Source organism: Pleurodeles waltl, chromosome 4_2 (assembly GCF_031143425.1).
Source record: "Pleurodeles waltl isolate 20211129_DDA chromosome 4_2, aPleWal1.hap1.20221129, whole genome shotgun sequence".
NCBI classification, from domain to species: Eukaryota; Metazoa; Chordata; class Amphibia; order Caudata; family Salamandridae; genus Pleurodeles; species Pleurodeles waltl.
Window position 1 is genome coordinate 479840839 of NC_090443.1, and position 26369 is coordinate 479867207.

At 46.4% G+C, this 26369-nt stretch overlaps 1 protein-coding gene across 3 annotated transcripts in view; it reads left to right on the forward strand.

Annotated features, from left to right (window-relative positions):
• The window catches only part of WDR83 (WD repeat domain 83), a 188316-nt gene that overhangs the window by 42593 nt on the left and 119354 nt on the right, over positions 1–26369 (forward strand). For all 3 annotated transcript variants that reach the window (XM_069231831.1, XM_069231832.1, XM_069231830.1), the window contains one exon: positions 560–665. In XM_069231831.1, coding sequence (XP_069087932.1) covers positions 560–665 — 106 coding nt within the window. The remainder of the gene's footprint in view (positions 1–559; positions 666–26369) is intronic.

Consider the following 26369-nt stretch of genomic DNA (forward strand, 5'->3'; position numbering starts at 1 on the left):
GACCATCCTGCCTGCAAAGGAGTTAAGTCTCCTGTTTCAGGACATGTATTGTAAATATCCAGTGAGCCTAACCCTGTTTCTGATAGATGGGGGGATTGTGATCCAGTGGGATAAAGGCATTTACCCATATTACTCAAGTTTGGTCAAATAAAAAGGTTGGTATTCGATAGTAGTTTGGTCTCCACCCTAGGCCACACTTCCCTCCTACAAGTCACTTGTAATGTGGTGTCTTATGTGTTTTTACGTTGAAACACAGCCTGATAGGCAAAGGGCAGAATAAAGAAGAATTACGCAGTGGATCATTGTTAACCCCTCAAAAAGACAAACCCTTTTTAAATCAAAGATATGGGTGCACATCCGATTTCTTGTACAAGCTGCACAGCTTTCCATAATTGGAAATTTCGCTTAACTGAGGCAACAGATAGCACAGTTGATCAATAGATGCCATTGCGCTTGCCATTAGCAATAGTTCTCATTGGGGATTTGTTTACTTAACTGTTATTCAATAGGAAAAAAGTGAATTTAGAATTTCACACTTTTCTTCATCTCAACTTCCCAGGTCCTTTGATAACAGCCAGCTGTGCTCCTGCGGATCTGATAAAACCGTGGTACTCTGGGACGTGTCTAAGGGGCAGGTGATCCGTAAGTTTCGTGGACATGCCGGGGTAAGTGGCAACAAATAGAACAATTCAGTTCTGAGGCTGGACCTGCCCCTTTGCCTGCCTTCAGCCTCTGCTATTGGCTAAGGGGCCAGCACACACCTCTAATGATGCAACTCAGTCATGCCTTTGTAAGGTACCTGCTGTGAGTAGACTCTCACACATGCCTATTCCAAAGGACTTATTTCTCCTGCAGCGCCACGTGCTATTTCAGTTAAGCGATGCATATGCAGGCATAGCAGTGCTCTGCAACTTTGCCTTATGGAACTCAATGCCATGTCATTATTGGGTCTGCACAGATCTCCGAAGACACCTGAGTCCTGCCCTGAAAACATCCGCTGCTCTTCCAGTACTGGCGCTCATTCACCACTCTGGAACCCACCACGGTAAAGTTGCCACTTGTATCTGCTATTTGAATACAGGCACACAAGCCCAGGCAATGCACTGCAGCTCGGACATCTTGCAACCCTTGCATCTTCAGTACTTGGACTTATATACAGAACCTCAAACTTGTCCTGTCCCTCCATATACAGATCATCGGTATACCCAATTCCTCACCCATAGCAGTCATGGTATTTGTTTTAGAACACAAGCACCATGCATGCCACTTCCTAGCAGCGACACCCTCTACTATTCTAGTAATGGACCCCTCGCACCATCTTCACAACTCGTAACTCCTCACCCACAAATTCTGTTGCTATTCCAACACTGGAGCTTACAAAATGGTCTGTTCGTGTCAGCGCCTATTAACATTTTGTGCCCTCCCTGCGCCTGCAGTAAATTAGCATGGCGGAGGCAGCGTTTCTCAAGGGGAAGGCTTTCAATGGCTAGGCCCTTGCATAGTGATGTGTGGGCATGCAATGGGAAATGTACCCTACTGTAATCAACTGTTTGCCTCTTATTGAGTTGTAGATTTGCACAATGCACACTAACCTGCTCCCTAGTGTTTGATTTGGAACATTACAACTTGTTTGCTTCAAAATGTTGGTGTGGCAAGGTGGCTAAATAGTTGTGTTTTCGAGACACCCTCCTTGAAAAGCCTGCATTCAACTGCAAGAATTGTCACAGAATGCACAAGCGAAAACACTGAGAAATCCGATGGAAAAAGACACACAACCGAATAGGGGGTCCCTGGGTATAGTGGGAAAAGTAGTTCCATTGCAGCCTGCCTAAAGCATGTCTGCGCTCAACCCCACCTCCATAATTTACCGACTTGTGACAGCAGAAGCATCAGTTTCAGTTCCACGTGTCATCTCTTCCTTTCTCCGCCCCCCCACCCTCACAGTCCCGACAAAATGCAGTTCAAAATGTTGAGATTTCTGCAACTAGATACTATGTAACGCTGCAAAAAAATGCTGTTCTTTCATGCACACTGTGCTGTATGATTTTATTCGCTTCATCTCCTAACAATGGCTCCTTATCACACACGATGTGTTATAGATGGACGTAGCAAGTGTTTTTTATATACATTTGACACACACACCCACTCAGTTGCCTCCTGACACTAGGAGGGTGCAGGGCCTTGTGAGACGTGCATAAATGAGGGCACCTGATCCGAGATGTGTTGCATACATAGACCTTCCGAGCACCACAGCATCTGACTCAAGCGCATATCCTTGGGACAGATTCCCACCATAGCACAAGTACCCGTCCAGTACCCTAAATAAGGGGCAGCATTTATGTTTAGCTAAGTGATCATATTAAAAGCACTGTCTTGATCTTCACCAGAAGCCTCTAGCAAGTGAGCAGGTTTGTATCGGTTAACTTAATGTTCAGTCTGTTCGCCCACCCCTTGTGAGACCCTGGCAAGGAAATGTCTGTGCGCGCTATACAGAGCACCTGCCACTCTGCTGCCCCCTGCTTGTCCTGAATTCAACATCAAGACGACCTAGAGCACAATAGGCGCCTTGAAAACCTGCCAGAACACAAGTCAGTGGTTTTGGGCCCAGTGTCACACGCAGCCATTCCCGGCTGAAGCTACAAACGGAGGGGGCGAGTTAATGACCACGTACAAAGTGTTGAATACAAGGAGGAGGGATGGTCTTTGGAGGTAGGAGCCTCTCGGGAAGAGGAGGTAGCTGTACACGGTCCATACTTTCTGAATGGAAGGAAACTGCACTAATTCCCAGGGAGAAGTTTAATAGGAAAATAATTGCATGCCCTAGAAAGCAGTTGTAGGGAAAAGGTAGTTACATACACCGCACTTAGTATTTGAACTGAGGGGAGTCAGTTCTGAAAGCTTGATTCAAATCCAGTGTCATTTACACATGTAGTGGGGGTTTCAAGCAGAGAATAAAACAATGATCTGTTTAATCATGTATACCGTGTATAAAGGTGCTCATCATACTTTGTCCTGTGCTTTAAACACAGTCTAAATCTAAATGGTACATAGTGCGAATGGAGCCACAACATTTATTAGTAAATTTGCAGCAAACAAAAATGAAATAACTATTACTATTTAGTGGTGCATAGGTAATAATTCCGCCAAGAAGTGACCTGGTTGTTTGTCAAAGATGTTAGCAGTTGCTGCCCCCTCTTGGGATCCTTCCCACGCCTGCTTCGCCTGAAAGTTTAATAACTTTGTTATTTTGTACATAGTGAGATGTTTATCTGTTACAGGAAGTTCTACTAGCGATAAAATGTCAGCCAAAGGGTCGTGCGAAATGCCCCACCACTGAAAACCTGCAAGTGTCACACACCGGTATTTTGGACACTTGCCATTTATGCAGAAAGCGGAAGAGTTTCATACAGAGTTCGTGCTGGCTTGTGGCACTGTTCAGGTCTCACAAGAGATGCAGATAACTCCCCACTTTTGGATCGTGAAAAGACTAAAGCAGTGCTAACAAAGCTGCAAGTAAGCTCTACAAGTGGAGTAGAATTTAGGATTACTGATTGTTGAAATACTTTGATACTATGATGGTCCATTTTGATTTTTCAGTAAGTGGGGGGGAAGGGAGCTCAGCTGGAGTTGTATGTGTAATTTTTAGGTTGAGCAGGCAAGCGCTTTGACCTATTGTTAGTACTGTGGACTTTTAATCATGCCCACCTCATGCCCATCACTTTCACTTGTTCTTGGGCTTGCCTTTAAAAAATCACTAAACGTCAATGGTAATTGCTTTATGTTTGTCCAGCCTTGATGCTGTTTTTGTCATGCCTTGCAGACTGTCCCTGTTTCATAGATTATTATGACAATTGTCGATGTACTTCAGTGTGAAAAAAATATTTTTTCTCTTGCCCCTTCGTGCTGCATGGAGGCCATGGCGCTCACAGCGCAAAAGGCACAACAGCATGATCTCGATCAGCGGTACTGGAGCGCTGGTCTTATTGTTCAGTTACCTATTAAGAGCCATTTTTTCTGGCTCTCCTCTTAATTCACTTGAAATTGGTGAAGGCTTTACATAAAACAGAAATCCTCAAAGTGAAAGCGGCTCTCCCAGCACAGTGGAAGAGCAGATACTACAATATTCACTGCACTCTGGAAAAATCGACCCATAATGCTTTGTGAGCATTCCTTTTCACAACATTTTTGCCCATACCTCAACCTGTGGTGGTCCTAGGGCAATAGGACCACCACCAAAATGTTCAGCACGGCACGTTCTTTCTGTCTAGGTCATCTTTGGCCCCCCACACTAGGTTAATGGGGACCAAAAAATGAGAACCCTTCCGACCATTCAGTATCTTTTTAACCCCTTAGTTGCTGGGCCTTTTCTCCCCCAGTGCTGAGCCCTTTTTTGGCTATTTTGCACTTAGGCCCCCATAACTTTTTGTGAACATAAGCTATCCATGGCAAATTTGCGTCCTTTTTTTCCAACATCCTGGGGATTCTAAAGGTACCCAGAGTTTGTGGGTTCCCCTGGAGGAGACTGAGAAATTGGTCAGAATACAGCAAACAATTTTGTGTTTGAAAAATGGGGGAAAAAGTGCTGCAAAAGAAAGCATCTGTTTTTTTTCTCCTACAAATGTTATCAAGGTTTGCGGTGCTAAAATCACTATCTTCCCAGCTTTCAGGAACAGGCAGACTTGAATCAGAAAACCAAAATTATCATCACAGTTTTGTCATTTTACTGGGCCATACCCCATTTTTACTATTGTTTTGTGCTTCCAGCCTTCTTCCAGTTAGGGACAGAAATGGGTGTGAAAATCGTGGTGGATCTCGGACAGCTAAACATTTCTAAAAAGTAGACAAAATTCAGAATTCTGCAAGAGGCCATTTGTGTAGATCTTTCAAGGATTTCTTATAGAAAGTAACAGTTGAAATAAAAAAAAATATTGAAATTGAGTGTGGGGAAAAAGCTGCTATTTCTGTCTACATTTTCTTCTGTAACTTTTTCTAACTATGGCAGATTTTTGAAAGCCATATACTATCACGCCTGCTGGACCCTTCTGGTTGCAAAGATATGTAGGCCTTGTAGGCTTATCAAGAACCCAAGGTACCCTAGAGACAATAAATGAGCTGAACCTTGCAGTGGTTTTCATTGTCTACCGGGTATATAGCAGTTCTTTTTGGCAAAATGTAAAGTGTGAAAAATAGATATCAAGGAAACATATGCGTTTCCGAAATGGGTACAAGATATGGAGTTTAGAAGCAGTGATATTTGCACAGCTCTTAACCCCTTCGCTGCCAGGCCTTTTCCCCCTCCTGTGCCAGGCCTTTTTTTGCCTATTTGGGGCAGTTCGCGCTTAGGCCCTCATAACTTTTTGTTCACATAAGCTAACCAAGCCAAATTTGCGTCCTTTTTTTCCAACATCCTAGGGATTCTAGAGGTACCCAGACTTTGTGGGTTCCCTTGAAGGAGGCCAAGAAATTGGCCAAAATACAGTGAAAATTTCGTTTTTTTTTAAAGAAATGGAAAAAGTGGCTGCAGAAGAAGGCTTGTGGATTTCCCCCTGAAAATGGCATCAACAAAGGGTTTGTAGTGCTAAACTCAGCAGCTTCCTAGCTTTCAGGAACAGGCAGACTTGAATCAGAAAACCCAATTTTTCAACACAATTTTGGCATTTTACTGGGGCATACCCCATTTTTGCAATTTTTTGTGCTTTCAGCCTCCTTCCAGTCAGTGACAGGAATGGGCATGAAACCAATGCTGGATCCCAGACACCTAACCATTTCTGTAAAGTAGACAAAATTCTGAATTCAGCAAGGGGTCATTTGTGTAGATCCTACAAGGGTTTCCTACAGAAAATAACAGCTGAAAAAGAAAAATATTGAAATTGAGGTGAAAAAAACATCAATTTTTCTCTACGTTTTACTCTGTAACTTTTCCCTGCAATGTCAGATTATGGAAAGCAATATACCGTTACGTCTGCTGGACTCCTCTGGTTGCGGGGATATATAGGGCTTGTAGGTTCATCAAGAACCCGAGGAACCCAGAGCCAATAAATGAGCTGCACCCTGCAGTGCGTTTTCATTCTATACCGGGTATACAGCAATTCATTTGCTGAAATATAAAGAGTAAAAAATTGCTATCAAGAAAACCTTTGCATTTCCAAAAAGGGCGCAAGATAAGGTGCTGAGGAGCAGTGGTTATTTGCGCATCTCTGAATTCCGGGGTGACCATACAAGCATGTGAATTATAGGGAATTTCTCAAATAGATGTCTTTTTTACACACTCTCCTATATTTGGAAGGAAAAAATGTAGAGAAAGACAAGGGGCAATAGCACTTGTTTTGCTAATCTATGTTCCCCCAAGTCTCCCGATAAAAATGATACCTCACTTGCGTGGGTAGGCCTAGCGCCGGCGACAGGAAACACCCCAAAGCGCAACGTGGACACATCCTAAATTTTGGAAAAAAAACAGAGGTGTTTTTTGCGAAGTGCCTACCTGTAGATTTTGGCCTCTAGCTCAGCCGGCACCTAGGGAAACCTACCAAACCTGTGCATTTCTGAAAACTAGAGACCTAGGGGAATCCAAGGAGGGGTGACTTGCGGGGCTCGGACCAGGTTCTGTTACCCAGAATCCTTTGCAAACCTCAAAATTTGGCTAAAAAAACACATGTCCCTCACATTTCTGTGGCAGAAAGTTCTGGAATCTGAGAGGAGCTACATATTTCCTTCCACCCAGCGTTCCCCCAAGTCTCCCGATAAAAATGATACCTCACTTGCATGGGTAGGCCTAGCGCCGGCGACAGGAAACACCCCAAAGCGCAACGTGGACACATCCTAAATTTTGGAAAAAAACAGAGGTGTTTTTTGCGAAGTGCCTACATGTAGATTTTGGCCTCTAGCTCAGCCGGCACCTAGGGAAACCTACCAAACCTGTGCATTTCTGAAAACTAGAGACCTAGGGGAATCCAAGGAGGGGTGACTTGCGGGGCTCGGACCAGGTTCTGTTACCCAGAATCCTTTGCAAACTTCAAAATTTGGCTAAAAAAACACATGTCCCTCACATTTCTGTGGCAGAAAGTTCTGGAATCTGAGAGGAGCTACAAATTTCCTTCCACCCAGCGTTCCCCCAAGTCTCCCGATAAAAATGATACCTCACTTGCGTGGGTAGGCCTAGCGCCGGCGACAGGAAACACCCCAAAGCGCAACGTGGACACATCCTAAATTTTGGAAAAAAACAGAGGTGTTTTTTGCGAAGTGCCTACCTGTAGATTTTGGCCTCTAGCTCAGCCGGCACCTAGGGAAACCTACCAAACCTGTGCATTTCTGAAAACTAGAGACCTAGGGGAATCCAAGGAGGGGTGACTTGCGGTGCTCGGACCAGGTTCTGTTACCCAGAATCCTTTGCAAACCTCAAAATTTGGCTAAAAAAACACATGTCCCTCACATTTCTGTGGCAGAAAGTTCTGGAATCTGAGAGGAGCTACAAATTTCCTTCCACCCAGCGTTCCCCCAAGTCTCCCGATAAAAATGATACCTCACTTGCGTGGGTAGGCCTAGCGCCCACGAAAGGAAAGGGCCCAAAACACAACGTGGACACATCACATTTTTTTATAAAAAGCAGTGCCTACCTGTGGATTTGGGCCTGTAGCTCAGCCGACACCTGAGGAAACCTAGCAAACCAGTGCATTTTTGAAAACTAGAAACCCAGGGGAATCCAAGATGGGGTGACTTGCGGGGCTCTGACCAGGTTATGTTACCCAGAATCCTTTTCAAACATCAAAATTTGGCCCAAAAAACACTTTTTCCTCTCATTTCGGTGACAGAAAGTTCTGGAATCTGAGAGGAGCCACAAATTTCCTTCCACCCAGCGTTCCCCTAAGTCTCTCGATAAAAATGGTACGTCACTTCTGTGGGTAGGCCTAGCGCCCACAAAAGGAAATGACCCAAAACACAACGTGGACACAACATATTTTTTCACAGAAAACAGAGGTGTTTTTTGCAAGGTGCCTACCTGTGGTGTTTGGCCTGTAGCTCAGCCGGCCCCAGGGGGGGGGCAGAAATGCCCTAAAATAAATTTGCCCCCCCAACCCCCACCCTCCCCTGCCGGGAGCGACCCTTGCCTACGGGGTCGCTCCCCCTGCGTGACATTGGCACCAAAAAACAAATCCCCGGTGCCTAGTGGTTTCTGCCCCCTTGGGGGCAGATTGACCTAAACTCTGCCAATCTGCCCCCAGGGGGGCAGAAATGGTCTAAATACAATTTGCCCTCCTGGGGAGCGACCCTTGCCTGATGGGTCACTCCCCATCTCTAAAAAAAAAAATTAAAAAAAAAAAAAAAAAAAAAAAACAATTTGCCCTGGTGCCTAGAGGTTTCTGACCCCCCCCGGGGGCAGATCGCCCTAATAATAGGCCGATCTGCCCCCAGGGGGGGCAGAAATGGCCTAAAATAAATTTCTCTCCCCCCAACCTCCACCCCCCCCCGGGAGCGACCCTTGCCTACGGGGTCGCTCCCCCTGCGTGACATTGGCACCAAAAAACAAATCCCCGGTGCCTAGTGGTTTCTGCCCCCTTGGGGGCAGATTGACCTAAACTCTGCCAATCTGCCCCCAGGGGGGCAGAAATGGTCTAAATACAATTTGCCCTCCTGGGGAGCGACCCTTGCCTGATGGGTCACTCCCCATCTCTAAAAAAAAAAATTAAAAAAAAAAAAAAAAAAAAAAAAACAATTTGCCCTGGTGCCTAGAGGTTTCTGACCCCCCCCGGGGGCAGATCGCCCTAATAATAGGCCGATCTGCCCCCAGGGGGGGCAGAAATGGCCTAAAATAAATTTCTCTCCCCCCAACCTCCACCCCCCCCCGGGAGCGACCCTTGCCTACGGGGTCGCTCCCCCTGCGTGACATTGGCACCAAAAAACAAATCCCCGGTGCCTAGTGGTTTCTGCCCCCTTGGGGGCAGGTTGACCTAAACTCAGCCAATCTGCCCCCAAGGGGGGCAGAAATGGTCTAAATACAATTTGCCCCCCCCAGGGGAGCGACCCTTGCCTGATGGGTCGCTCCCCATCTCTAAAAAAAAGAAACAACAAAAAAAAAAAAGAAAAAAAAAAATTGCCCTGGCGCCTAGAGTGTTCTGCCCCCCCCGGGGGCAGTTCGGCCTAATAATAGGCCGATCTGTCCCCCGGGGGGGCAGAAATGGCCTAAAATAAATTTGCCCCCCCAACCCCCACCCCCCCCCCGGGAGCGACCCTTGCCTACGGGGTCGCTCCCCCTGCGTGACATTGGCGCCAAAAAACAAATCCCCGGTGCCTAGTGGTTTCTGCCCCCTTGGGGGCAGATTGACCTAAAATTGGCCAATCTGCCCCCAGGGGGGCAGAAATGGTCTAAATACAATTTGCCCCCCAGGGGAGCGACCCTTGCCTGATGGGTCGCTCCCCATCTCTAAAAAAAAAAAAAAAGCAACAAAAAAAAAAAAACACAAAAAAAAAATTTGCCCTGGCGCCTAGAGGTTTCTTCCCCCCCTGGGGGCAGATCGGCCTAATAATAGGCCGATCCGCCCCCAGGGGGGGCAGAAATGGCCTAAAATAAATTGCCCTCCCCCCCCAGGGAGCGACCCTTGCCTAAGGGGTCGCTCCCTTTGCGTGAAATTCACGCAAAGAAAAAACTCCCTGGTGTCTAGTGGTTTCTACCCCCCTTGGGGGCAGATTGGCCTCATCAAAATAGGCCAATCTGCCCCCAAGGGGGGCAGAAATGGGCAAAATATAATTTTCCCCCAAGGGGGGCGACCCTTGCCTAAGGGGTCGCTCCCCACCCAAAAAAAAAATGAAAAAAAAAAAAAAAAAAAAAAAATGGTCCCTGGTGCCTAGAGGTTTCTGCCCCCCCTGGGGGCAGATCGGCCTAATAGTAGGCCGATAAGGCCTTCCCGAAAATATGCCCCCCCTGGGAGCGACCCTTGCCCAAGGGGTCGCTCCCTTTTGTCAATAACAATAAAAAAAAAAAAAATCCCTGGTGTCTAGTGGTTTCTACCCCCCTTGGGGGCAGATTGGCCTCATCAAAATAGGCCAATCTGCCCCCAAGGGGGGCAGAAATGGGCAAAATATAATTTTCCCCCAAGGGGAGCGACCCTTGCCTAAGGGGTCGCTCCCCACCAAAAAAAAAAAATGAAACAAAAAAAAAAAAAAAAAAATGGTCCCTGGTGCCTAGAGGTTTCTGCCCCCAGGGGGGGCAGAAAAGGCCTTTTTCAAAAAAATGCCCCCCCTGGGAGCGACCCTTGCCCAAGGGGTCGCTCCCTTTTGTCAATTTCAATTAAAAAAAAAAAAATCCCTGGTGTCTAGTGGGGTTTCAAAAGCCGGATTGCAAGCAGTCCGGCTTTTGAAACCCTCGGAGGGACTTCAAAGGGAAGGAAATACTTTTCCTTCCCTTTGAAGCCCCTCCGGGCCTCCCATCGATTGAAAGAGAAATGCTTTTGCATTTCTTTTTCAATCGCGCTGGAAGCAGAGCTTCCAGCGCGACGAGGGAGGCCCCTGTGACACAGCGCGCGCGCGCTGACGTCCCAGGGGGGGGGTCGGGGGTGGAAGGGGAAGGTCTTCCCCTTCCATCCCCGACTTGGGGGGGGGAGGAGGGTGCACGGGGGGCGCGCTAGAGCGCCCCCAATTTCCCCTGTGCCATGGACGAGATGATCTCGTCCAAGGCACAGGGGAACTGTAGCCTTGGACGAGATCATCTCGTCCAAGGCACAGAAGCGGTTAATTTGGGGTTACACCTGCTAGCAGGTGGATTCCATGGCATTTCTCAAAATGACTTGTTTCTTACACACTATCTTACATTTGGAGGGCACAAATATAGAGAAAGACAATTGACAATAACACTTGTTCTTCTATTCTGTGGTCCTCCAAGACTTCCGATAAAAACTGTACCTCACTTGTATGGGTAGGCCTAGTGCCCTTGACAGGAAACACCTCAAAACGCAACATGGACACATTACATTTTTCCACTGAAAACTGACTAGTTTTTGGTAAAGTGCCTAGCTGTGGATTTTGGCCTCTAGCTCAGCCGGCACCTAGGGAAACCTAGCAAGCCTATACATTTTGAAAAACTAGACACCTAGGCGAATCAGAATGGGGTGACTTGTGGGGCTCTCACCTGGTTTTGTCTCCCAGAATCCTTCGCAAACCTCAATATTTGTTTAAAAAAAAATCCCCCCTTCCCCAACAAATCATATTTTCCTCACATTTCAGCACTGCAAAGTTCTGGAATCTGAGGGGAGCCGCAAACTTCCTTTCACCCAGCATTCCCCCAATCTCCCAATAAAAATGGTACCTCACATGTGTGGGTAGGTCAAGTGCCTGTAACAGGGAAAGGCCTAAAATGTACTGTGGCGATAATAACTTAGGTGAGTGTACTAATTAGTCCTGGGATCTGGAACCATTTTGGCAAACCTACCAAACCCAGTAATTTCTTAAAAAAGAAAAAAAAGAAAGATTCCCAGGGGAATCTACAGAGATGTGGTCCAGAATACCTTGCAAAGCTGAAACATTGAATAAAAACACTATTTTTTCATCCATTTCTTAAAAGAAAACTACAGGAATATGCATAGATCCGCAAACATCTTACCACTTAGTGTTCCCTAACATGTCCCGATAAAAACGCTACCCCACTAATGTGCCTGGGCCTAGTGCCTGTGACAGTAATGGATCACACAAGGGTCAATGGTAATCCTTGCATGATGGCTACTGTTGACCCTGGAGTGATCCATTCCTGACACGGGCACTAGGCACACGCACACAGGTGGGGTTGTGTTTTTATCAGGGCAAGTGGGGAAACTCTGGGTGGTAGGATTTTTGTGGATCCCTGCACATTCTTGTAGTTTATGTGACAGAAAAGCAAGGAAAAGTAGTGTGTTTTTTTTTTTTTAATCAGCGTTTCACGTTTGCAGGGTATTCTTGGTAATAAAACTTTGTGGAATCCACACGTAGACCAGCTCTGTGGACTGCTCCGGGTATCTAGTTTTTAGAAATGTTTGGTAGGTTTCCCTAAATGGCCGCCGAGCTTATGACCAAAGTCACAGGTGACCGTCTCACAAAACCAGGCTGTTTTCTGATATGGAATTTTGATGTCTCCACAATACGTTTTGGGCCCTTCTCTGTCGTGGGCACTTACCCACCCACACAAGTGAAGCAATGTTTTTCTCTGGAGACTTAAGAGAATGCTGGATGGTAGGAAATTTGTGGCTGTCTGCAGATTCCAGGACTTCAAGGAATTCTAGGAAAATGTGTTTTTAAGCAAAGTTTGTGATTTCAAGGGAATGCTGGATGAAGGAAAAATGGTGAGAGTCACGCAAGTCCTGCACCCTTGGACTCCCCCAGTATTAGTATCTTAGAGTTAATCCACCACTCACACTGGTTGGCTTTAGCACCTCCAGAAATTATGGTTTCAAAGCATAAATACTTACCAACGTATCTAAATATTGAAACCAAGCCTTCTGCAGGTAAAGCCACTTCACAGCACCAACCGCTTTATGGTCCATTCACACACAACACAACACTTTCATACCGCTGACCACGGGGCCGATCCAACCAATCACTGCACTCACATCAACATACCGCTGCCAGACAAGGGTCAATCACATTCATATGCCACAGGACAGAATAAGTTTGACTGTATTTTACCACCTGTCCAGTAACCGCCCCCTCCTTCCTGAACATTACCGAAGGCATGTGTAAGGAACCTTTACTAATGGCTCCAGTGACAGCCACATGAGGCTCAGGAAGACATGTTTTTCATTCATCTTTAGCACACTCACTGTGCTAAACCCAACTCTTTTCAGTCTGTGGATGCAAGTTGGTGGTTTCCGAGTATGCCTTGTGAGGGCAATGCTTCAAACTGAGCGAGCATATCTGCCTTTGAAACTAAGGCAGACATGCTGGGAAATTTTCACAAAGTCCTCCTAAAGAGAACATCATAATCTATGAAGAAGGGTAGTGTTTGGCACACAGGGTAGTCAGTGAGAACGTAGCATATGTACCAGTCACCGTTAAGTGCAGTTCTGTGACTGTAATGTACTTATCGAACAGCAAATATAACATCTACTAAGTTCTGACGGAGGATGAACATGGCAAGCAGGTCATACACTGACCCATACATGCCATTGTTCTTCAGTGCCAGCATGGCACCCATGGGTTTGAATCCATAGGTTTAGATGATGTGCATCTGTACTACCTTTACTGTCTGCCTTCTTCCTGTGTAATATCCTGGGAAACAAACCTACCGTAAGCTTTTCTTACCCATTCATGTCTCTTTCCTCGTCAGAGTCCTGACTAATCCTGTAGTATAGGGAACCTATACTAATGCTTTCCGTTATTAGCTACTTGAAGATCAAGAAAATATCTTCCATGTGCCCTCAGCTCACTTACTGTGCTAATTCCAACTCCTTCAGGTTTGTGGATGCAAGTTGGGGGTGTCAGAGCTTCCCTTGTGAGGCCTATTACTCGAACTGAGCGAGCATATCTACATTTGAAACTAAGGCAAACATGAAGGTGAATACTACCTAAGGTCGCTAAAGTAAAGAGCCAAACAAATCTACTGTGGGACTCATTCACCAGCACTTCTAATTTTGCTTTGAAAGTGAAGCTACATATTGAGTTTGCACACTTTCAAACAAGTAGAAATGTTGGGAAATATGTCCCACAGGACATTTGTTTGACTTATTACACTTACTCTGGTTCTCGTTGGCAATGAGGGTGGTCCTTGTGTAGCATACATAAGTTCCCTAACAAGCACTTCAAAATTCAGTCAAGCCTTTAACGTTTTGCCACACAGCGTACTCCTTGAAAATGTGGCATATGTTCTGTCCACTAGTATGTGCAGTGTGGGGGCTATAATACATGTTAATTGAACAGAACACCTACCACATTCTGACGGTGGATAAAGGTGTCAAGCAGACTATAAGGAAATCTATGATTTCCTAAAGCAGATGAACTAAAATTCTGTGGCTACTTACCTTACGAAGCACTGGCCCATGGACGTTCAGTATCCATGCACAGCCACTGAAAGGTTTTACCTACGGCAGCTCCACCTCAGCCGATTTCCCAGAACTTTGCTTTAGTATAATACATCATAAAGCAAGTAGGTAAACAGAGCCCTGCCTGCGATGGGCACTGGGGACAGTAATAACTCTCCCACACTTTCCATGCTTCGAGCACACTTCAATCCTTTTTGGGTGTTTTAGGAATGTGATCAGCAAAGTGTCGCTCCTGCAGCCTTGCCACATCCTCCAGAACATTTGAAGTGGAGGCTGCTACTTCTGTAGCAGCAGTGAGGCTTTCAATCACAGACAACTGGAAGTCAAAGAAAGACCTGGGTCTTCCTGTGGTTGTCTGACAATAAACGACATATGCATTGTATGTTGCCATCTGGATCAGGTGGGTAAACAGTTTCTTGTACCAAGTGCAAGTTTTATGACTCACATTCTATGGTTGAAGAACCTGGTCGTTGTTGTCCACTCCGCCCATGTACTTATTGTAATCCAGTATACAGGTGTGCTTGTGGATTTAGGCCATCTGACCCCAAACCTTGACTGGGGAGGGGTGGGTGGGAGGTAGGGCTCTCATAATGAATTGTAGTGAGCATACATACATCACGCATATCAGCGAACTTGACTGCAAGCAGTTTGGTGGACTGCAACACTGTACTCTGGGATTTCTGGAGCTTCTTACAAACAAGCTCCTGCAGGAATCCGGTGCGGTTACAACAAACTGTACCGCAGGCCACAGTGCCAGCTTTGTAGAGCTCACTGAATAGCTCTACTCCTGTATAGAAATTGTCCATATAAAGGTTATCACCTTTTAAAGAAATAGCAGGACAAAATCCCATACACTCTTCCCTGTGACTGCTAATGTGGGAGGGCAACCTACAGAGTTTAGCATGGAGTCCTTCCCTGTATACACTCTCAAGCTGTACACATAGCCAGAAGAGCTCTCACACCCTGTGGGGTGAGCATGTACAGCTTGATGCCATAGTGAGCGCATTTGCTCACAATGTACTGCCTGAAAAGCAGCCACCCTTCGTACAGGATTAAGGACTCCGCGACTGCTATATTCTTTCCAGGAGTATAGATCTCTGGAAACCTGGCAGACAAATGTTCCACAACAGGCCGAATTTTGAACCACCGGTCATGGTCTGGATGGTCCCAGGGCAATGCAGCAGAATTGGTATTGAAATGCAGCCTGCGCTGCAATGGCAAAAAAGGATCTCTGCTTATGTACGGTGAGAAGATGGGGGTTACCCAAACCATGCGAGTCGTCCAGTAGGACTGCTAGCTGTGTTTCTGCACGAACCCTATTTTGACTGTAAGTCCCAAAAATATCTTCAACTTCACCAGCTAAGTGGAAGTCCACTGGCGTGCCCTAGATCAGGGCCCCAGAGTTCCTCCATGCTCCCTCAGAGATTGTTCTGCACACAGATTTGTTTACTGCATAGTTTGCTGACTGAAGTCAACATCCACAAACAGATGGACGTAGTCGACTGGCAAAAGTTAGTCGTATCGACTTTACATCCAGCATCACCAGTAAAACGCAGAAAATTACAGCTGAATTAAATCGGGGGTGGGGGGCTGCCAGGAGAGCACTTTGTCTGAGCTTGCTGCCACACGCACCTGCTCTCTGGGTTGGGATAACCCGCTGTTGTCCTGCTTCACAGACTGTGCTTGCGAAGGGACAGCACAACTGTCCTCATCGTCTCCCTCAATCACTGGAAGAGGTGTCATTGGATGGGACTCAGTCGACTGAAAAATCACTCCCAGGTTCTGCTCTATTGTCCTCTCCCTCAGATGCTGTCTCAGTATCTGCGTTCTCAGTTTCTGATTCTGCCTCAGCGCGGTCCGCCATAACCTGAGTTATGGCTTCAGCAGCAGTCATCCAACGAGATGCCATCTCTGCTACTGGCTAAACTGTTCCTCTAAAACACTAGCCTACATAGAAGGCAGATATGTCATCAGCAAAATTGCTGGTTGGTGTGTGTGTGTGTGTGTGATGTGTGCAACAATAAATGTCAGTCACCTTACCTTCGTTTCTTCCTTCAGTAGCAGGTTCTCTGAAGACACTGGAAAAAAACAAAAAAGACGCACTATTACTTTACCTTGCCACATACCCATCATCACAGCCTTTAGTGTGACGATCATTTTTGGTGCTCCCATCCCATGACCTCCTCCTTGTATTACCTCACGACCACCCAGCAAAAGTGGCCTTCATCGCTCTGTAGCCTCCTGACACATGCATTTAATTTGTTTTAAAGCACAGGTAACAGCTGGCTTTACCAATCCCCTCAGCTATTCACTTAAAATACAGATCTGTTCTTTGCAGCAGGCATATAAACCTTCTGTGCTACTTTATGGCATCAAAACAGCCACTAGACGAAAGTCAGATCTTTCTCTAGCAGGAACATAATTACAAGAGTTATCTTGACATTTTCATTGCTGCCTCAAAGCTATCTATGCCTGAGATGTATGTCTTATGAATGTCCCCCTCTCTGTATTATATGTATGGAGCACGGGTATTCAAACTGGTGAGGGGGTGGGGCTCTGGCCCAAAAAGCATTGTGCTGATAACAGGGCTTTGTTTTAGGCAGAAAAAATAAATGAGTGGCAGCAAACCACTCTGTAATGAGTCATTCCTAACCTGTTTTGTCATTTATATCTAAGCTGAGAGCGTGTGTCAAAAGGGAAGGGACTCGAAATACCCTTCAAAACCCCCACCACCACCCCCAATAATCACACCGTGTGAATACGTTTACATGTTAGTAAGGCCTGCCAAACCAGAATAGTATATTTGGCATTGTGTATTTCTTGGCATTTTTAAAGCAGTAACAGTAAGTAACAGCAATGTTTAGATCTATTTAAACGTTTCCGATTTAACAGAATAATTGGTAAAAATGTGGAGTGGGGACCCCAATAATTTTTTTTCCCCCACTTGGGTGGGGGGGGGGGAGGAGGTGCAGCATTAAAAAGTTTGAAGACCACTGAATAGAGAGAGAGAGAGAGAGAGAGAGAGAGAGAGAGAGAGAGAGAGAGAGAGTCTCTCTCTCTCTCCCTCTCACATACATATACACACATTATATAACTTTTTCTTTATATCTGTGTGGTTTCCCTGTGGGCAGATCGCTGCCCCTAGGAAAACCACACTTTTATAAAACAAAGTGATATATATATATATATATCAGCCGATAGATATCTCTCTCTCTCTGTATGTGTGTTTATGTATGCCATTTTTTTTTTTTTTTTTATGTTTTTTTTTTTTTTATACCCCCGGGGTGGGGGGGGGGGTGAAACCCTTCTTTTAAAAAATTATGACCCGTGGGGTGAGCCAGTCCACTTACACAGGGGCTTAAACCCCACCCCCCGCTCTCTTCCCCAGGAATCCCTGCTGCCTAGTGCCATTTCCTGCCCGTGGCTCACAGCTGTGCAGTGATCCACGGCCAGGAAGCTGTACCAGGAGGGCATTGATGGAAAGGGGAGACTCTTCCCCTTTCAATCGATGCCTCCCTGGCATCCTGGGAGGCCATTTTGGCCTTCTTCCCCCACCAGAGTGGGGAGAGGATGCTTACCTGCTCCTTGATCCTCCGGTGGCGAAAACTGTGGTGTCGGTGCCCCTCGCAGCTCTCTGACGTCACAGATGGGCAGGAGTGGGGGTGGAGGGAGACACAGAAGCTATTCCATGTCTTCCAAGGGTACTTAAAAAATATTTTTAAAAATCCTACAGTTTTAAAGCCCTTCCTGGTGTCGGCCAGTGGTCGTGGCCCGCACCAGGGAGGGTGTGCGTGTGTCAGCCATTGACCGACACACGCACCCAAGGGGTTAAGCATTCTCATGGCTGGAATTTTGGTGTTTTACAGCTGGGAGTAGTTTGTGTTTTAAGGGCCTTGTTTGTAATACCATTGCTTTAGGCCTGTTACCCCTGTGATATGTAATGCACTATGCCCTTTAGGGGCTACATATGTGGTTACTCTGCATTAATTATTGCTATTTTCTTTTTGTATTATTTATTGCCATTCTTTTTTTGGGGGTTATGCCCTCTAGGGGTTAACTGTATAGTTACATGACCACGTTACTTAAATGCTATTTTCATTGTAATGTCTTCTAGGGGTTGTTCTAAGTATTAGTCATATCAACCTATTAAAATATTCGTGGCATGGAAGCTTACCCCATAATGCTTTACAGGGCATTACTTTTCCAAAACATTTTTGCTCATAACTCAGCTGGTGGTGGTCCTAGGACTATGGGACCACCCTCAAAACATTGTCCACTATGTGCTCTTCCTGTCTACATCATCTCTGGGTCTCCACACGGTTAGTGGGGACTCCAATATAATAACCCCTCCCACCATTCAATGTCTTTTAAGCTGTCTCATGGCTAGAACTTTTGTTTTGTAGATAGTTTTGTTTTAAAGGCCTTGTTTTAATAACATACAGTAGGCCTGTTAACCCTAAATAAATAAGTTCTCTAGGGGCGAAGTGTATGGCTACAGTGCATTATTTTCTTCAGTTGTTTTCATGGGGTAATATCCTCTAGGGGCTAACAGGGTAACATGACCATGTTACAGTCTAATGCCAAAAGTTTATTTCTGATAAAGGTTTACATGATAAATTGTATGTTTTAATAATCTCTCCCTATTACAATTATGACCATAATTCAGGCCAATTTAAAATCCTTATTACACTATGACTGTTTGAACACTCTTAATATGTTTGGGTGACCCTTCTAGTTCATTTCTCCTCTGTGCCTGCCTTGTGTCTTTTTTGGGGGAATTGTGTTAGCCAGCTAGCAACTCTGATGGTGGGGTGGTGAAAGTGGGATTCTCTTCCAGGGGATCCTCATCAATAGTCATAAACATTGAATATTCCCGCCCTTGTGCGGGGACCCCGGAGCATATATCAAATATACACATATCATACATGTGTAAAAAATAATCATGCAGGCTATCATGTTAAAAACGGGCTAAAAATGCTTTATTTCTATGAAGTTTTTATTTTTTTATTTTTTATTAAATACTACAATAGAGCATAAATATGTACCCAAGCTCCTAAAACTAGGCTTAGTGAATGAGCAGTAGCAAACTCTAGAGGAAAAATTGAAAAAACTGCATTGAAAAACACTGAAGCATTCTTAGCCAATAGGCTGCATGCAGGTTAACACAGGAGAACCATAAAAACTTTGGCACCGTGCCTTTAAGACCCTGAGCACCTCCAGTATCCCACCATGCCTCAGGGGTGAAGGAAAGGTGACAGTTGGTTCACAGTTAGGTCAGTTCTTTTTTCCGGCTTCTTCTGAGAGGATCCTGGAGCATTGAGCTCTCAGTTTTTCTGAGTTTTTCTCAGAAAAATTCTTTAAAAAAGCGTTTTTTTCACTTTTCACTCGACAAATAACATCTTTGTCTGAGCTAGGAAGGTTTTTTCTGACAGAAAAATGCCTTCTCTTTTTGTCAAATGCCCTGCTTGTGGGAAGAAGAAGGCCCAGTCAGATCCCCACTCTCTGTGCATAGTGTGCCTGCCTCAGAGTCACTGCCCTGACACTTGTAAGTACTGCAAGAACATGTCTAGGAGGACTCTGAAAGACAGAGAGAAGATCCGGCTTCATGGACTTCAGGAGAGGAAAAGAACATCGTCCTCCTCACTTCCCAGACAGCCAGAAGGCCATTCTCAGGAGAGAATGGCCCGGTCGACGTCGACAGGTAGGAAAGTACCTGTTTGTTCACCGTCGACGTCGTCGCTACCACCGCCTCACCGGCATAGATCGCCGTCGACTGCGACACACCAGACGTCGAAGGGAACGGCGTCGAGGGAACATCAGAGCAGGGGCAGGTCTCCGTCGACGGCAGCCCGCCGATCGACGTCGAGCCATCGCCGGCGTGCCCGATCGCCGCCAAAGGCTGTGCGCCCCCGACGTCAGGACACACGGCGTCGAGATCACCACGACGGCACGAGAAACATCCGCCGTCGACCTCCCATCTCTCCACGTCGAGGCACACGACGGCGAGCAGGTCGAGGTCCAAGGAGCGTCGTTCGACGTCAAGGCACTCAACGTCGAGGCACTCAACGTCGAGGCAGGACCAACCGGCTGGGCGCCCTTCGACGTCGAAACAGCCATCGACGTCGACGCAGGTTTTACCTGTCCCACAGGGAGCAGAACATCGCCCCACGCCAGACAAGGCGCCATCTCCAGTGGTCTCCATACCGAGCGACTCTTCTCGGTCAAGAGCGGCATCATCTGGGCATGTCTCGCCCATCAATCTATCTCCGAGATGGCTGGAGAGCCTCAACAGACCAGCGGCCTCCCCAGATTCACAGTATTCGCGAATGTATTCACCTACTGCCTCCCTGCCAAGAACGCCATCACCGACAGCCAGGGCAGAACGGGCTCGTTCAGCTCCTCGCCAACCGACCGCGAGGCCTAGACGCTCTGCTACAGCGTCTCGCAGCAGATCTCGCTCTCAACGGAGATCCAGGTCGCGGTCAAGGAGAAGATCACCCTCTTGGTCTTCATCAGGTTCTTCTGTCGGGCGTTACTCACCCACCCTTACAGATTCACCACCTGCTAGAGTTTCACCGGTGGATGATATTACCACATTCAACGAGGTGTTGCTAAGAGGAGCGCAGAAACTCAACATAGAGGTTCCAGAACCATCTACCTCCTCATCAATCATCTTTGAGACTCTACAACAGAGATCAGCGTAGAAAAAGTTGCTGCCTCTAGTGCCTGGCTTGCTGCATCCAACCATGGACACTTTTCTGGCCCCAGCCTCGCTTAAGTCTGCACCGGCTAGGATTCTCAAAAAATACAAGGCTCCAGAACAAGACCCTTTATTCCTTAGAAAGGATCCGCCACCGGACTCGGTGATCATAGCTGCCGCCCGAAAGACCCACTCGGTGGCATCTTCATCCACGGTACCCCCTGATAAAGAGAGCAGGCATCTAGACTCTCTAGGGAGAAAAATATGCGGGACGGCGGCTTCAGCAATGAAGGTCTCCAGTGCGTCTGCGCTCCTGGGCAGGTACGATCGTTCTCTGTGGGATTCCCTCAGTAGATTTACAGAAAAATTGCCCAGAGAAGACAGGCAAGATTTCCAGGAGATACTACAAGAAGGATGCCTGGTATCCAACCAGGTTATCAGCGCGGCAGCGGATGGGGCGGATTTGGCTGCTCATGGGTACGCACATGGTATCTGTGCGAGGAGATCTTCCTGGCCGAGGCTCACTGGCTTGAAACAGGAAGCACAACAACGCATCCTGAATCTCCCATTTGCCGGGAACTCTCTATTCGGTGCCCATGCAGACGAAGAGATGGCCCGCATGAAGACAGAGGTGGATACCTTGAAGGTGGTGGGCCTCGAAAGAAAGAAAGATTTCAGGCGGAGGTACAGGCCGTATGATAGGCGCCCTTTCCAGCAGAGGGTTCAAACCCCTCATTGGTCGCAAAGGTCACAGCAGCGACAGGGACGCCCTCTTTTTCAACGAAGAAACACAAGGGAGCGAGGGTCAGGCAGACCTCAACAGTCCACTCCGAAAGCACCCACCAAGCAATGAAATCTCGCTTCCCTCGACACTGTACACCACTCCGGTGGGGGGAAGTATTACGGCTTATCTTCACGAGTGGCACTCTATCACAAGAGACAAATGGGTGCTCAATATTGTCGAACATGGCTATTCTCTTCTTTTCAAACAGCCTCCCCCACGCTTGCCACCAGCCAAAGACAATCCATCTCATCTCAGTTTGCTACGCAAGGAGGCCCTCGCCCTCCTAAGAAAGAATGCCATAGAAAAGGTTCCACCTGCACGAAGAGGACAGGGGGTCTACTCCTGTTACTTTCTAGTGGCAAAGAAGGGTCGAGAGGGCGTTTTCAGGCCAATCCTGGATCTACGGCTGCTGAACAAATACATAAGGAAGCAGAAGTTCAGAATGCTAGCGCTTCACCAGATTTTCCCTCAACTACATCAGGGAGACTGGATGTGCTCCATCGACCTGCAGGATGCGTATTTTCACATCCCAATAGCTCCAAAACATCGAATTCCTGCGCTTCCGAGTAGCGTTACAGCATTACCAGTTCAGGGTTCTACCCTTTGGCCTGTAATCTGCCCCAAGAGTTTTCTCGAAATGTATGGCAGTAGTGGCGGCACATCTCCGAAGACAAAGGATATACATATATCCATACCTAGACGACTGGCTACTAAAGGCTTCTTCTCCGGAGCAGGCGAGAAGCCATCGGGCCATTGTACTAGGAGTTTGCGAAGCTCTAGGTCTTCAGGTCAATTACCAGAAGTCAACCTTGACTCCAACGCAGAAGCTTCACTACCTAGGAGCTATCATAAACACAGAATTACAAAAAGTATATCCTTCGTAGGAACGACTATCCTCAATAAACAAGAAGTGCCAGGACCTGTTGAGAGCCAGCGCACCTACGGCACGTCAGGTGACATCACTACTGGGCTCCATGGCATCGTGCATTTTTACTGTCCCAAATGCCAGACTCCACATGAGACCCCTCCAAGAGGCATTGGAGACCAACTGGAGCCAAAGAACAGGTCGCTGGGAGGACACGGTGCGGCTACCGGAGGTGGCACTTCAGTCATTGAGATGGTGGATGCACAGACCTCATCTGTCAGTGGGTGCTCCGTTTCACCAGGTGCTTCCATCCGACACCCTAGTAACGGATGCATCTCTTCAGGGATGGGGGGCTCATCTGGGTCCTTTTCAAGCGCAGGGTCTGTGGTCAGACAAGGAAAAGCAGTACCACATCAATCTGCTAGAACTCAGAGCGGTCCATCTCGCTCTCAAGTCTTTCATACCGCTAATTCAGGGGAAAACTCTCTTGATACAGACGGACAATACAACCACGATGTATTACTTGAACAAACCGGGGGGAACGAGGTCCCTACCCCTATCGCGAGAGTCCCAAGCGATATGGCATTGGCTCCTGGCCAGAGGAATGTCAATTACAGCAGTTCACCTGCCAGGTCAGCAGAACGTGGAAGCAGACTTTCTAAGCAGACACCTGGAGGACGTTCACGATTGGGTCCTGCACGGCGAAGTTGCAGAATACATCTTCGCGCAATGGGGTCGGCCTCAACTGGACCTCTTCGCAGACGAAGTAAACAAGAAATGCCCAGACTTCGCATCCAGGTTCTACCGTCCGGGATCTCGAGGGAATGCCCTGTTGATCGACTGGTCAGGGACATTTCTTTACGCTTTTCCGCCGATTCCCCTCATTCCGGCAATGATCAGCAAACTTTACAGATCCAGGACCAGAATGATTCTTATAGCGCCGCAATGGCCCCGACAATTCTGGTACACGGATCTCTCTCAACCTGTCGGAAGAACCTCACAGGAGGTTGCCGTGCAGACCGGATCTTCTGAGCAGAATGGAGGGCAGGATTCTACATCCCAACCTACCCTCTCTGAGCTGAACAGCATGGCTCCTGAATTCCTGCAGTATGGGCACCTAGGACTCTCACAGGAGTGCATGAGCATCTTGAAAGAGTCCAAACGACCTTCCACGCGGTGTTCCTACGCTTTTAAGTGGAAGAGATTCTACATATGGTGCTGTCAGCAAGGTCATAATCCCATACGGGCGCAGGAGGATGTCATACTGTCCTATTTGCTTCATCTAGCGAAGTCCGGTCTGCAGGTATCATCTATTGAGGTACATTTGTCTGCTATTACTGCCTATCGCAAATCGCCTTCTCAGGAATCCTTCTTTACAAAACCTGTAGTCAAGGATTTCTTAGAAGGTTTGAAGAAAGTTTTTCCGCCAATTCGGAGGCCTTCTCCTCCATGGAAACTGAACATAGTCCTGGCAAAACTTATGGGCCCTCCTTTCGAGCCTATCCATAAGGCCTCTTTACAACACCTTACGTGGAAGACGGCTTTTCTAGTGGCCATTACTTCAGCGAGGAGGATCAGTGAAATCCAGGCCTTGTCTGCAAAAGAACCGTACACGGTTTTTCATGACAATAGAGTGGTTCTACGAACTCACCCATCTTTCCTTCCGAAGGTGGTGTCAGAATTCCATATTAATCAGACCATAACTTTACTGACGTTCTTTCCCAATCCGGAGACTCCGGCAGAGAAAGCATTGCACTCATTAGACTTGAAAAGAGTGCTGAAATTTTATCTGGACAAGACAAAATCGATTAGACACTCTAACCGCTTGTTTGTAAACTATGGTCATTTAAGGACAGGAGAGGCAGCATCTAAACGAACAATATCAAGATGGATAGTTTCTTGCATTGTTAATACTTACCAGCTAGCTAATAGACAATTGGTAGCGCGGCCTAGAGCGCATTCCACAAGGGGTAAAGCGGCTACTGCTGCTCTCCTTAACAATGTTCCGATATCTGAGATTTGTAAAGCTGCTACATGGAAGTCTGTCCATACGTTTACAAGACATTATTGTTTAGACTCAGATGCAAGAGCGGATGCCCAAGTGGGGCAGGCCTCTCTAAGAAATCTATTTGCGTAAGACATATCTATTCCTGCACTTCTATCGGACAGTCCGCTGGGTTTAGGGATGGGCTTGCTAATCTATTCAATGTTTATGGCTATTGATGAGGATCCCCTGGAAGAGAAGGATAAGTTACTTACCTGTAAATCCTAGTTCTCTTCCAGGGGTATCCTCATCAAAGTCATAAACAACCCACCCTCCTCCCCGGACGCACGTCTCCTAGAAGTGCAGGACAGACTGTGTTTTGAATCAGTTATACAAATTGTCACCGTAAAAAGAACTGACCTAACTGTGAACCAACTGTCACCTTTCCTTCACCCCTGAGGCATGGTGGGATACTGGAGGTGCTCAGGGTCTTAAAGGCACGGTGCCAAAGTTTTTATGGTTCTCCTGTGTTAACCTGCATGCAGCCTATTGGCTAAGAATGCTTCAGTGTTTTTCAATGCAGTTTTTTCTATTTTTTCTCTAGAGTTTGCTACTGCTCATTCACTAAGCCTAGTTTTAGGAGCTTGGGTACATATTTATGCTCTATTGTAGTATTTAATAAAAAAAATAATTAAAAAATACTTCATAGAAATAAAGCATTTTTAGCCTGTTTTTAACATGATAGCCTGCATGATTATTTTTTACACATGTATGATATGTGTATATTTGATATATGCTCCGGGGTCCCCGCACAAGGGCGGGAATATTCAATGTTTATGACTTTGATGAGGATACCCCTGGAAGAGAACTAGGATTTACAGGTAAGTAACTTATCCTTCTATTGGAATTAGCATGGTAGATTTAAATTAGGATGCTAAATAGCAACATTTACATTTTTTGCTGCAGATAGAAGAAGGTAAATGGAAGTGCTTTAGTAATATGCAGGACCACTGGAATTATATGGCCGGAAAAGATGAAATTATGAGGCAGGGTTGACCAATTTGTGCCAAAAAAGTCCAGTTACGAATTTACAATGCCAATAGCTCTAACTCAAGCAAATGCAAGACCTATTGCATTTCAAATGCTAGTTTATTTTCTGGGAAGTACAAGATCTGTGGGAATGGCAATTTATAGTGGGACTACACTTTTACTAATTACCACTGGGCTAGCCACTATAGGCGCTAAATGGAGAGGCCTTAGACTTAGGGTGGAGACTGGGTCAGGGGGTTATGAATGGTCCCCATATAGAATTTCAAATCTTAGCATATGTTATTTGCCTACGGATTGTGGGAGGAAAAGGAAGATTACTTTCCTGCTTTATTCAGCACTGTTAAATTGAAATCACCTGTTAAAAGGAGGTGGTATGATAGCATGGCATTTCCACTTTCTAGTTGAGGGGATATTTGAAGCTTGTGGCGAGTAAATACCTGTTTATAAGGTTCAGGCTCTTGGCACTTAATAGGCAGACACAGAGGTTTAACCCCTTCGCTGCCAGGCCTTTTCCCCCTCCTGTACCGAGCCTTTTTTTGGCTATTTGGGGCAGTTCGCGCTTAGGCCCTCATAACTTTTTGTTCACATAAGCTACCCACGCCAAATTTGCGTCCTTTTTTTCCAGCATCCTAGGGATTCTAGAGGTACCCAGACTTTGTGGGTTCCCCAGAAGGAGGCCAAGAAATTAGCCAAAATACAGTGCAAATTTAGTTTTGTTCAAAAAAATGGGAAAAGGGGCCTGCAGAAGAAGGTTTGTGGTTTTTTCCCTGAAAAGGGCATCAACAAAGGGTTTGCGGTGCTAAAATCACCAGCTTCCCAGCTTTCAGGAACAGCCAGACTTGAATCAGAACACCCAATTTTTCAACACAATTTTGGCATTTTACTGGGACATACCCCATTTTTATGATTTTTTGTGCTTTCAGCCTCCTTCCATTCAGTGACAGAAATGGGCATGAAACCAACGCTGGATCCCAGAAACCGCAACATTT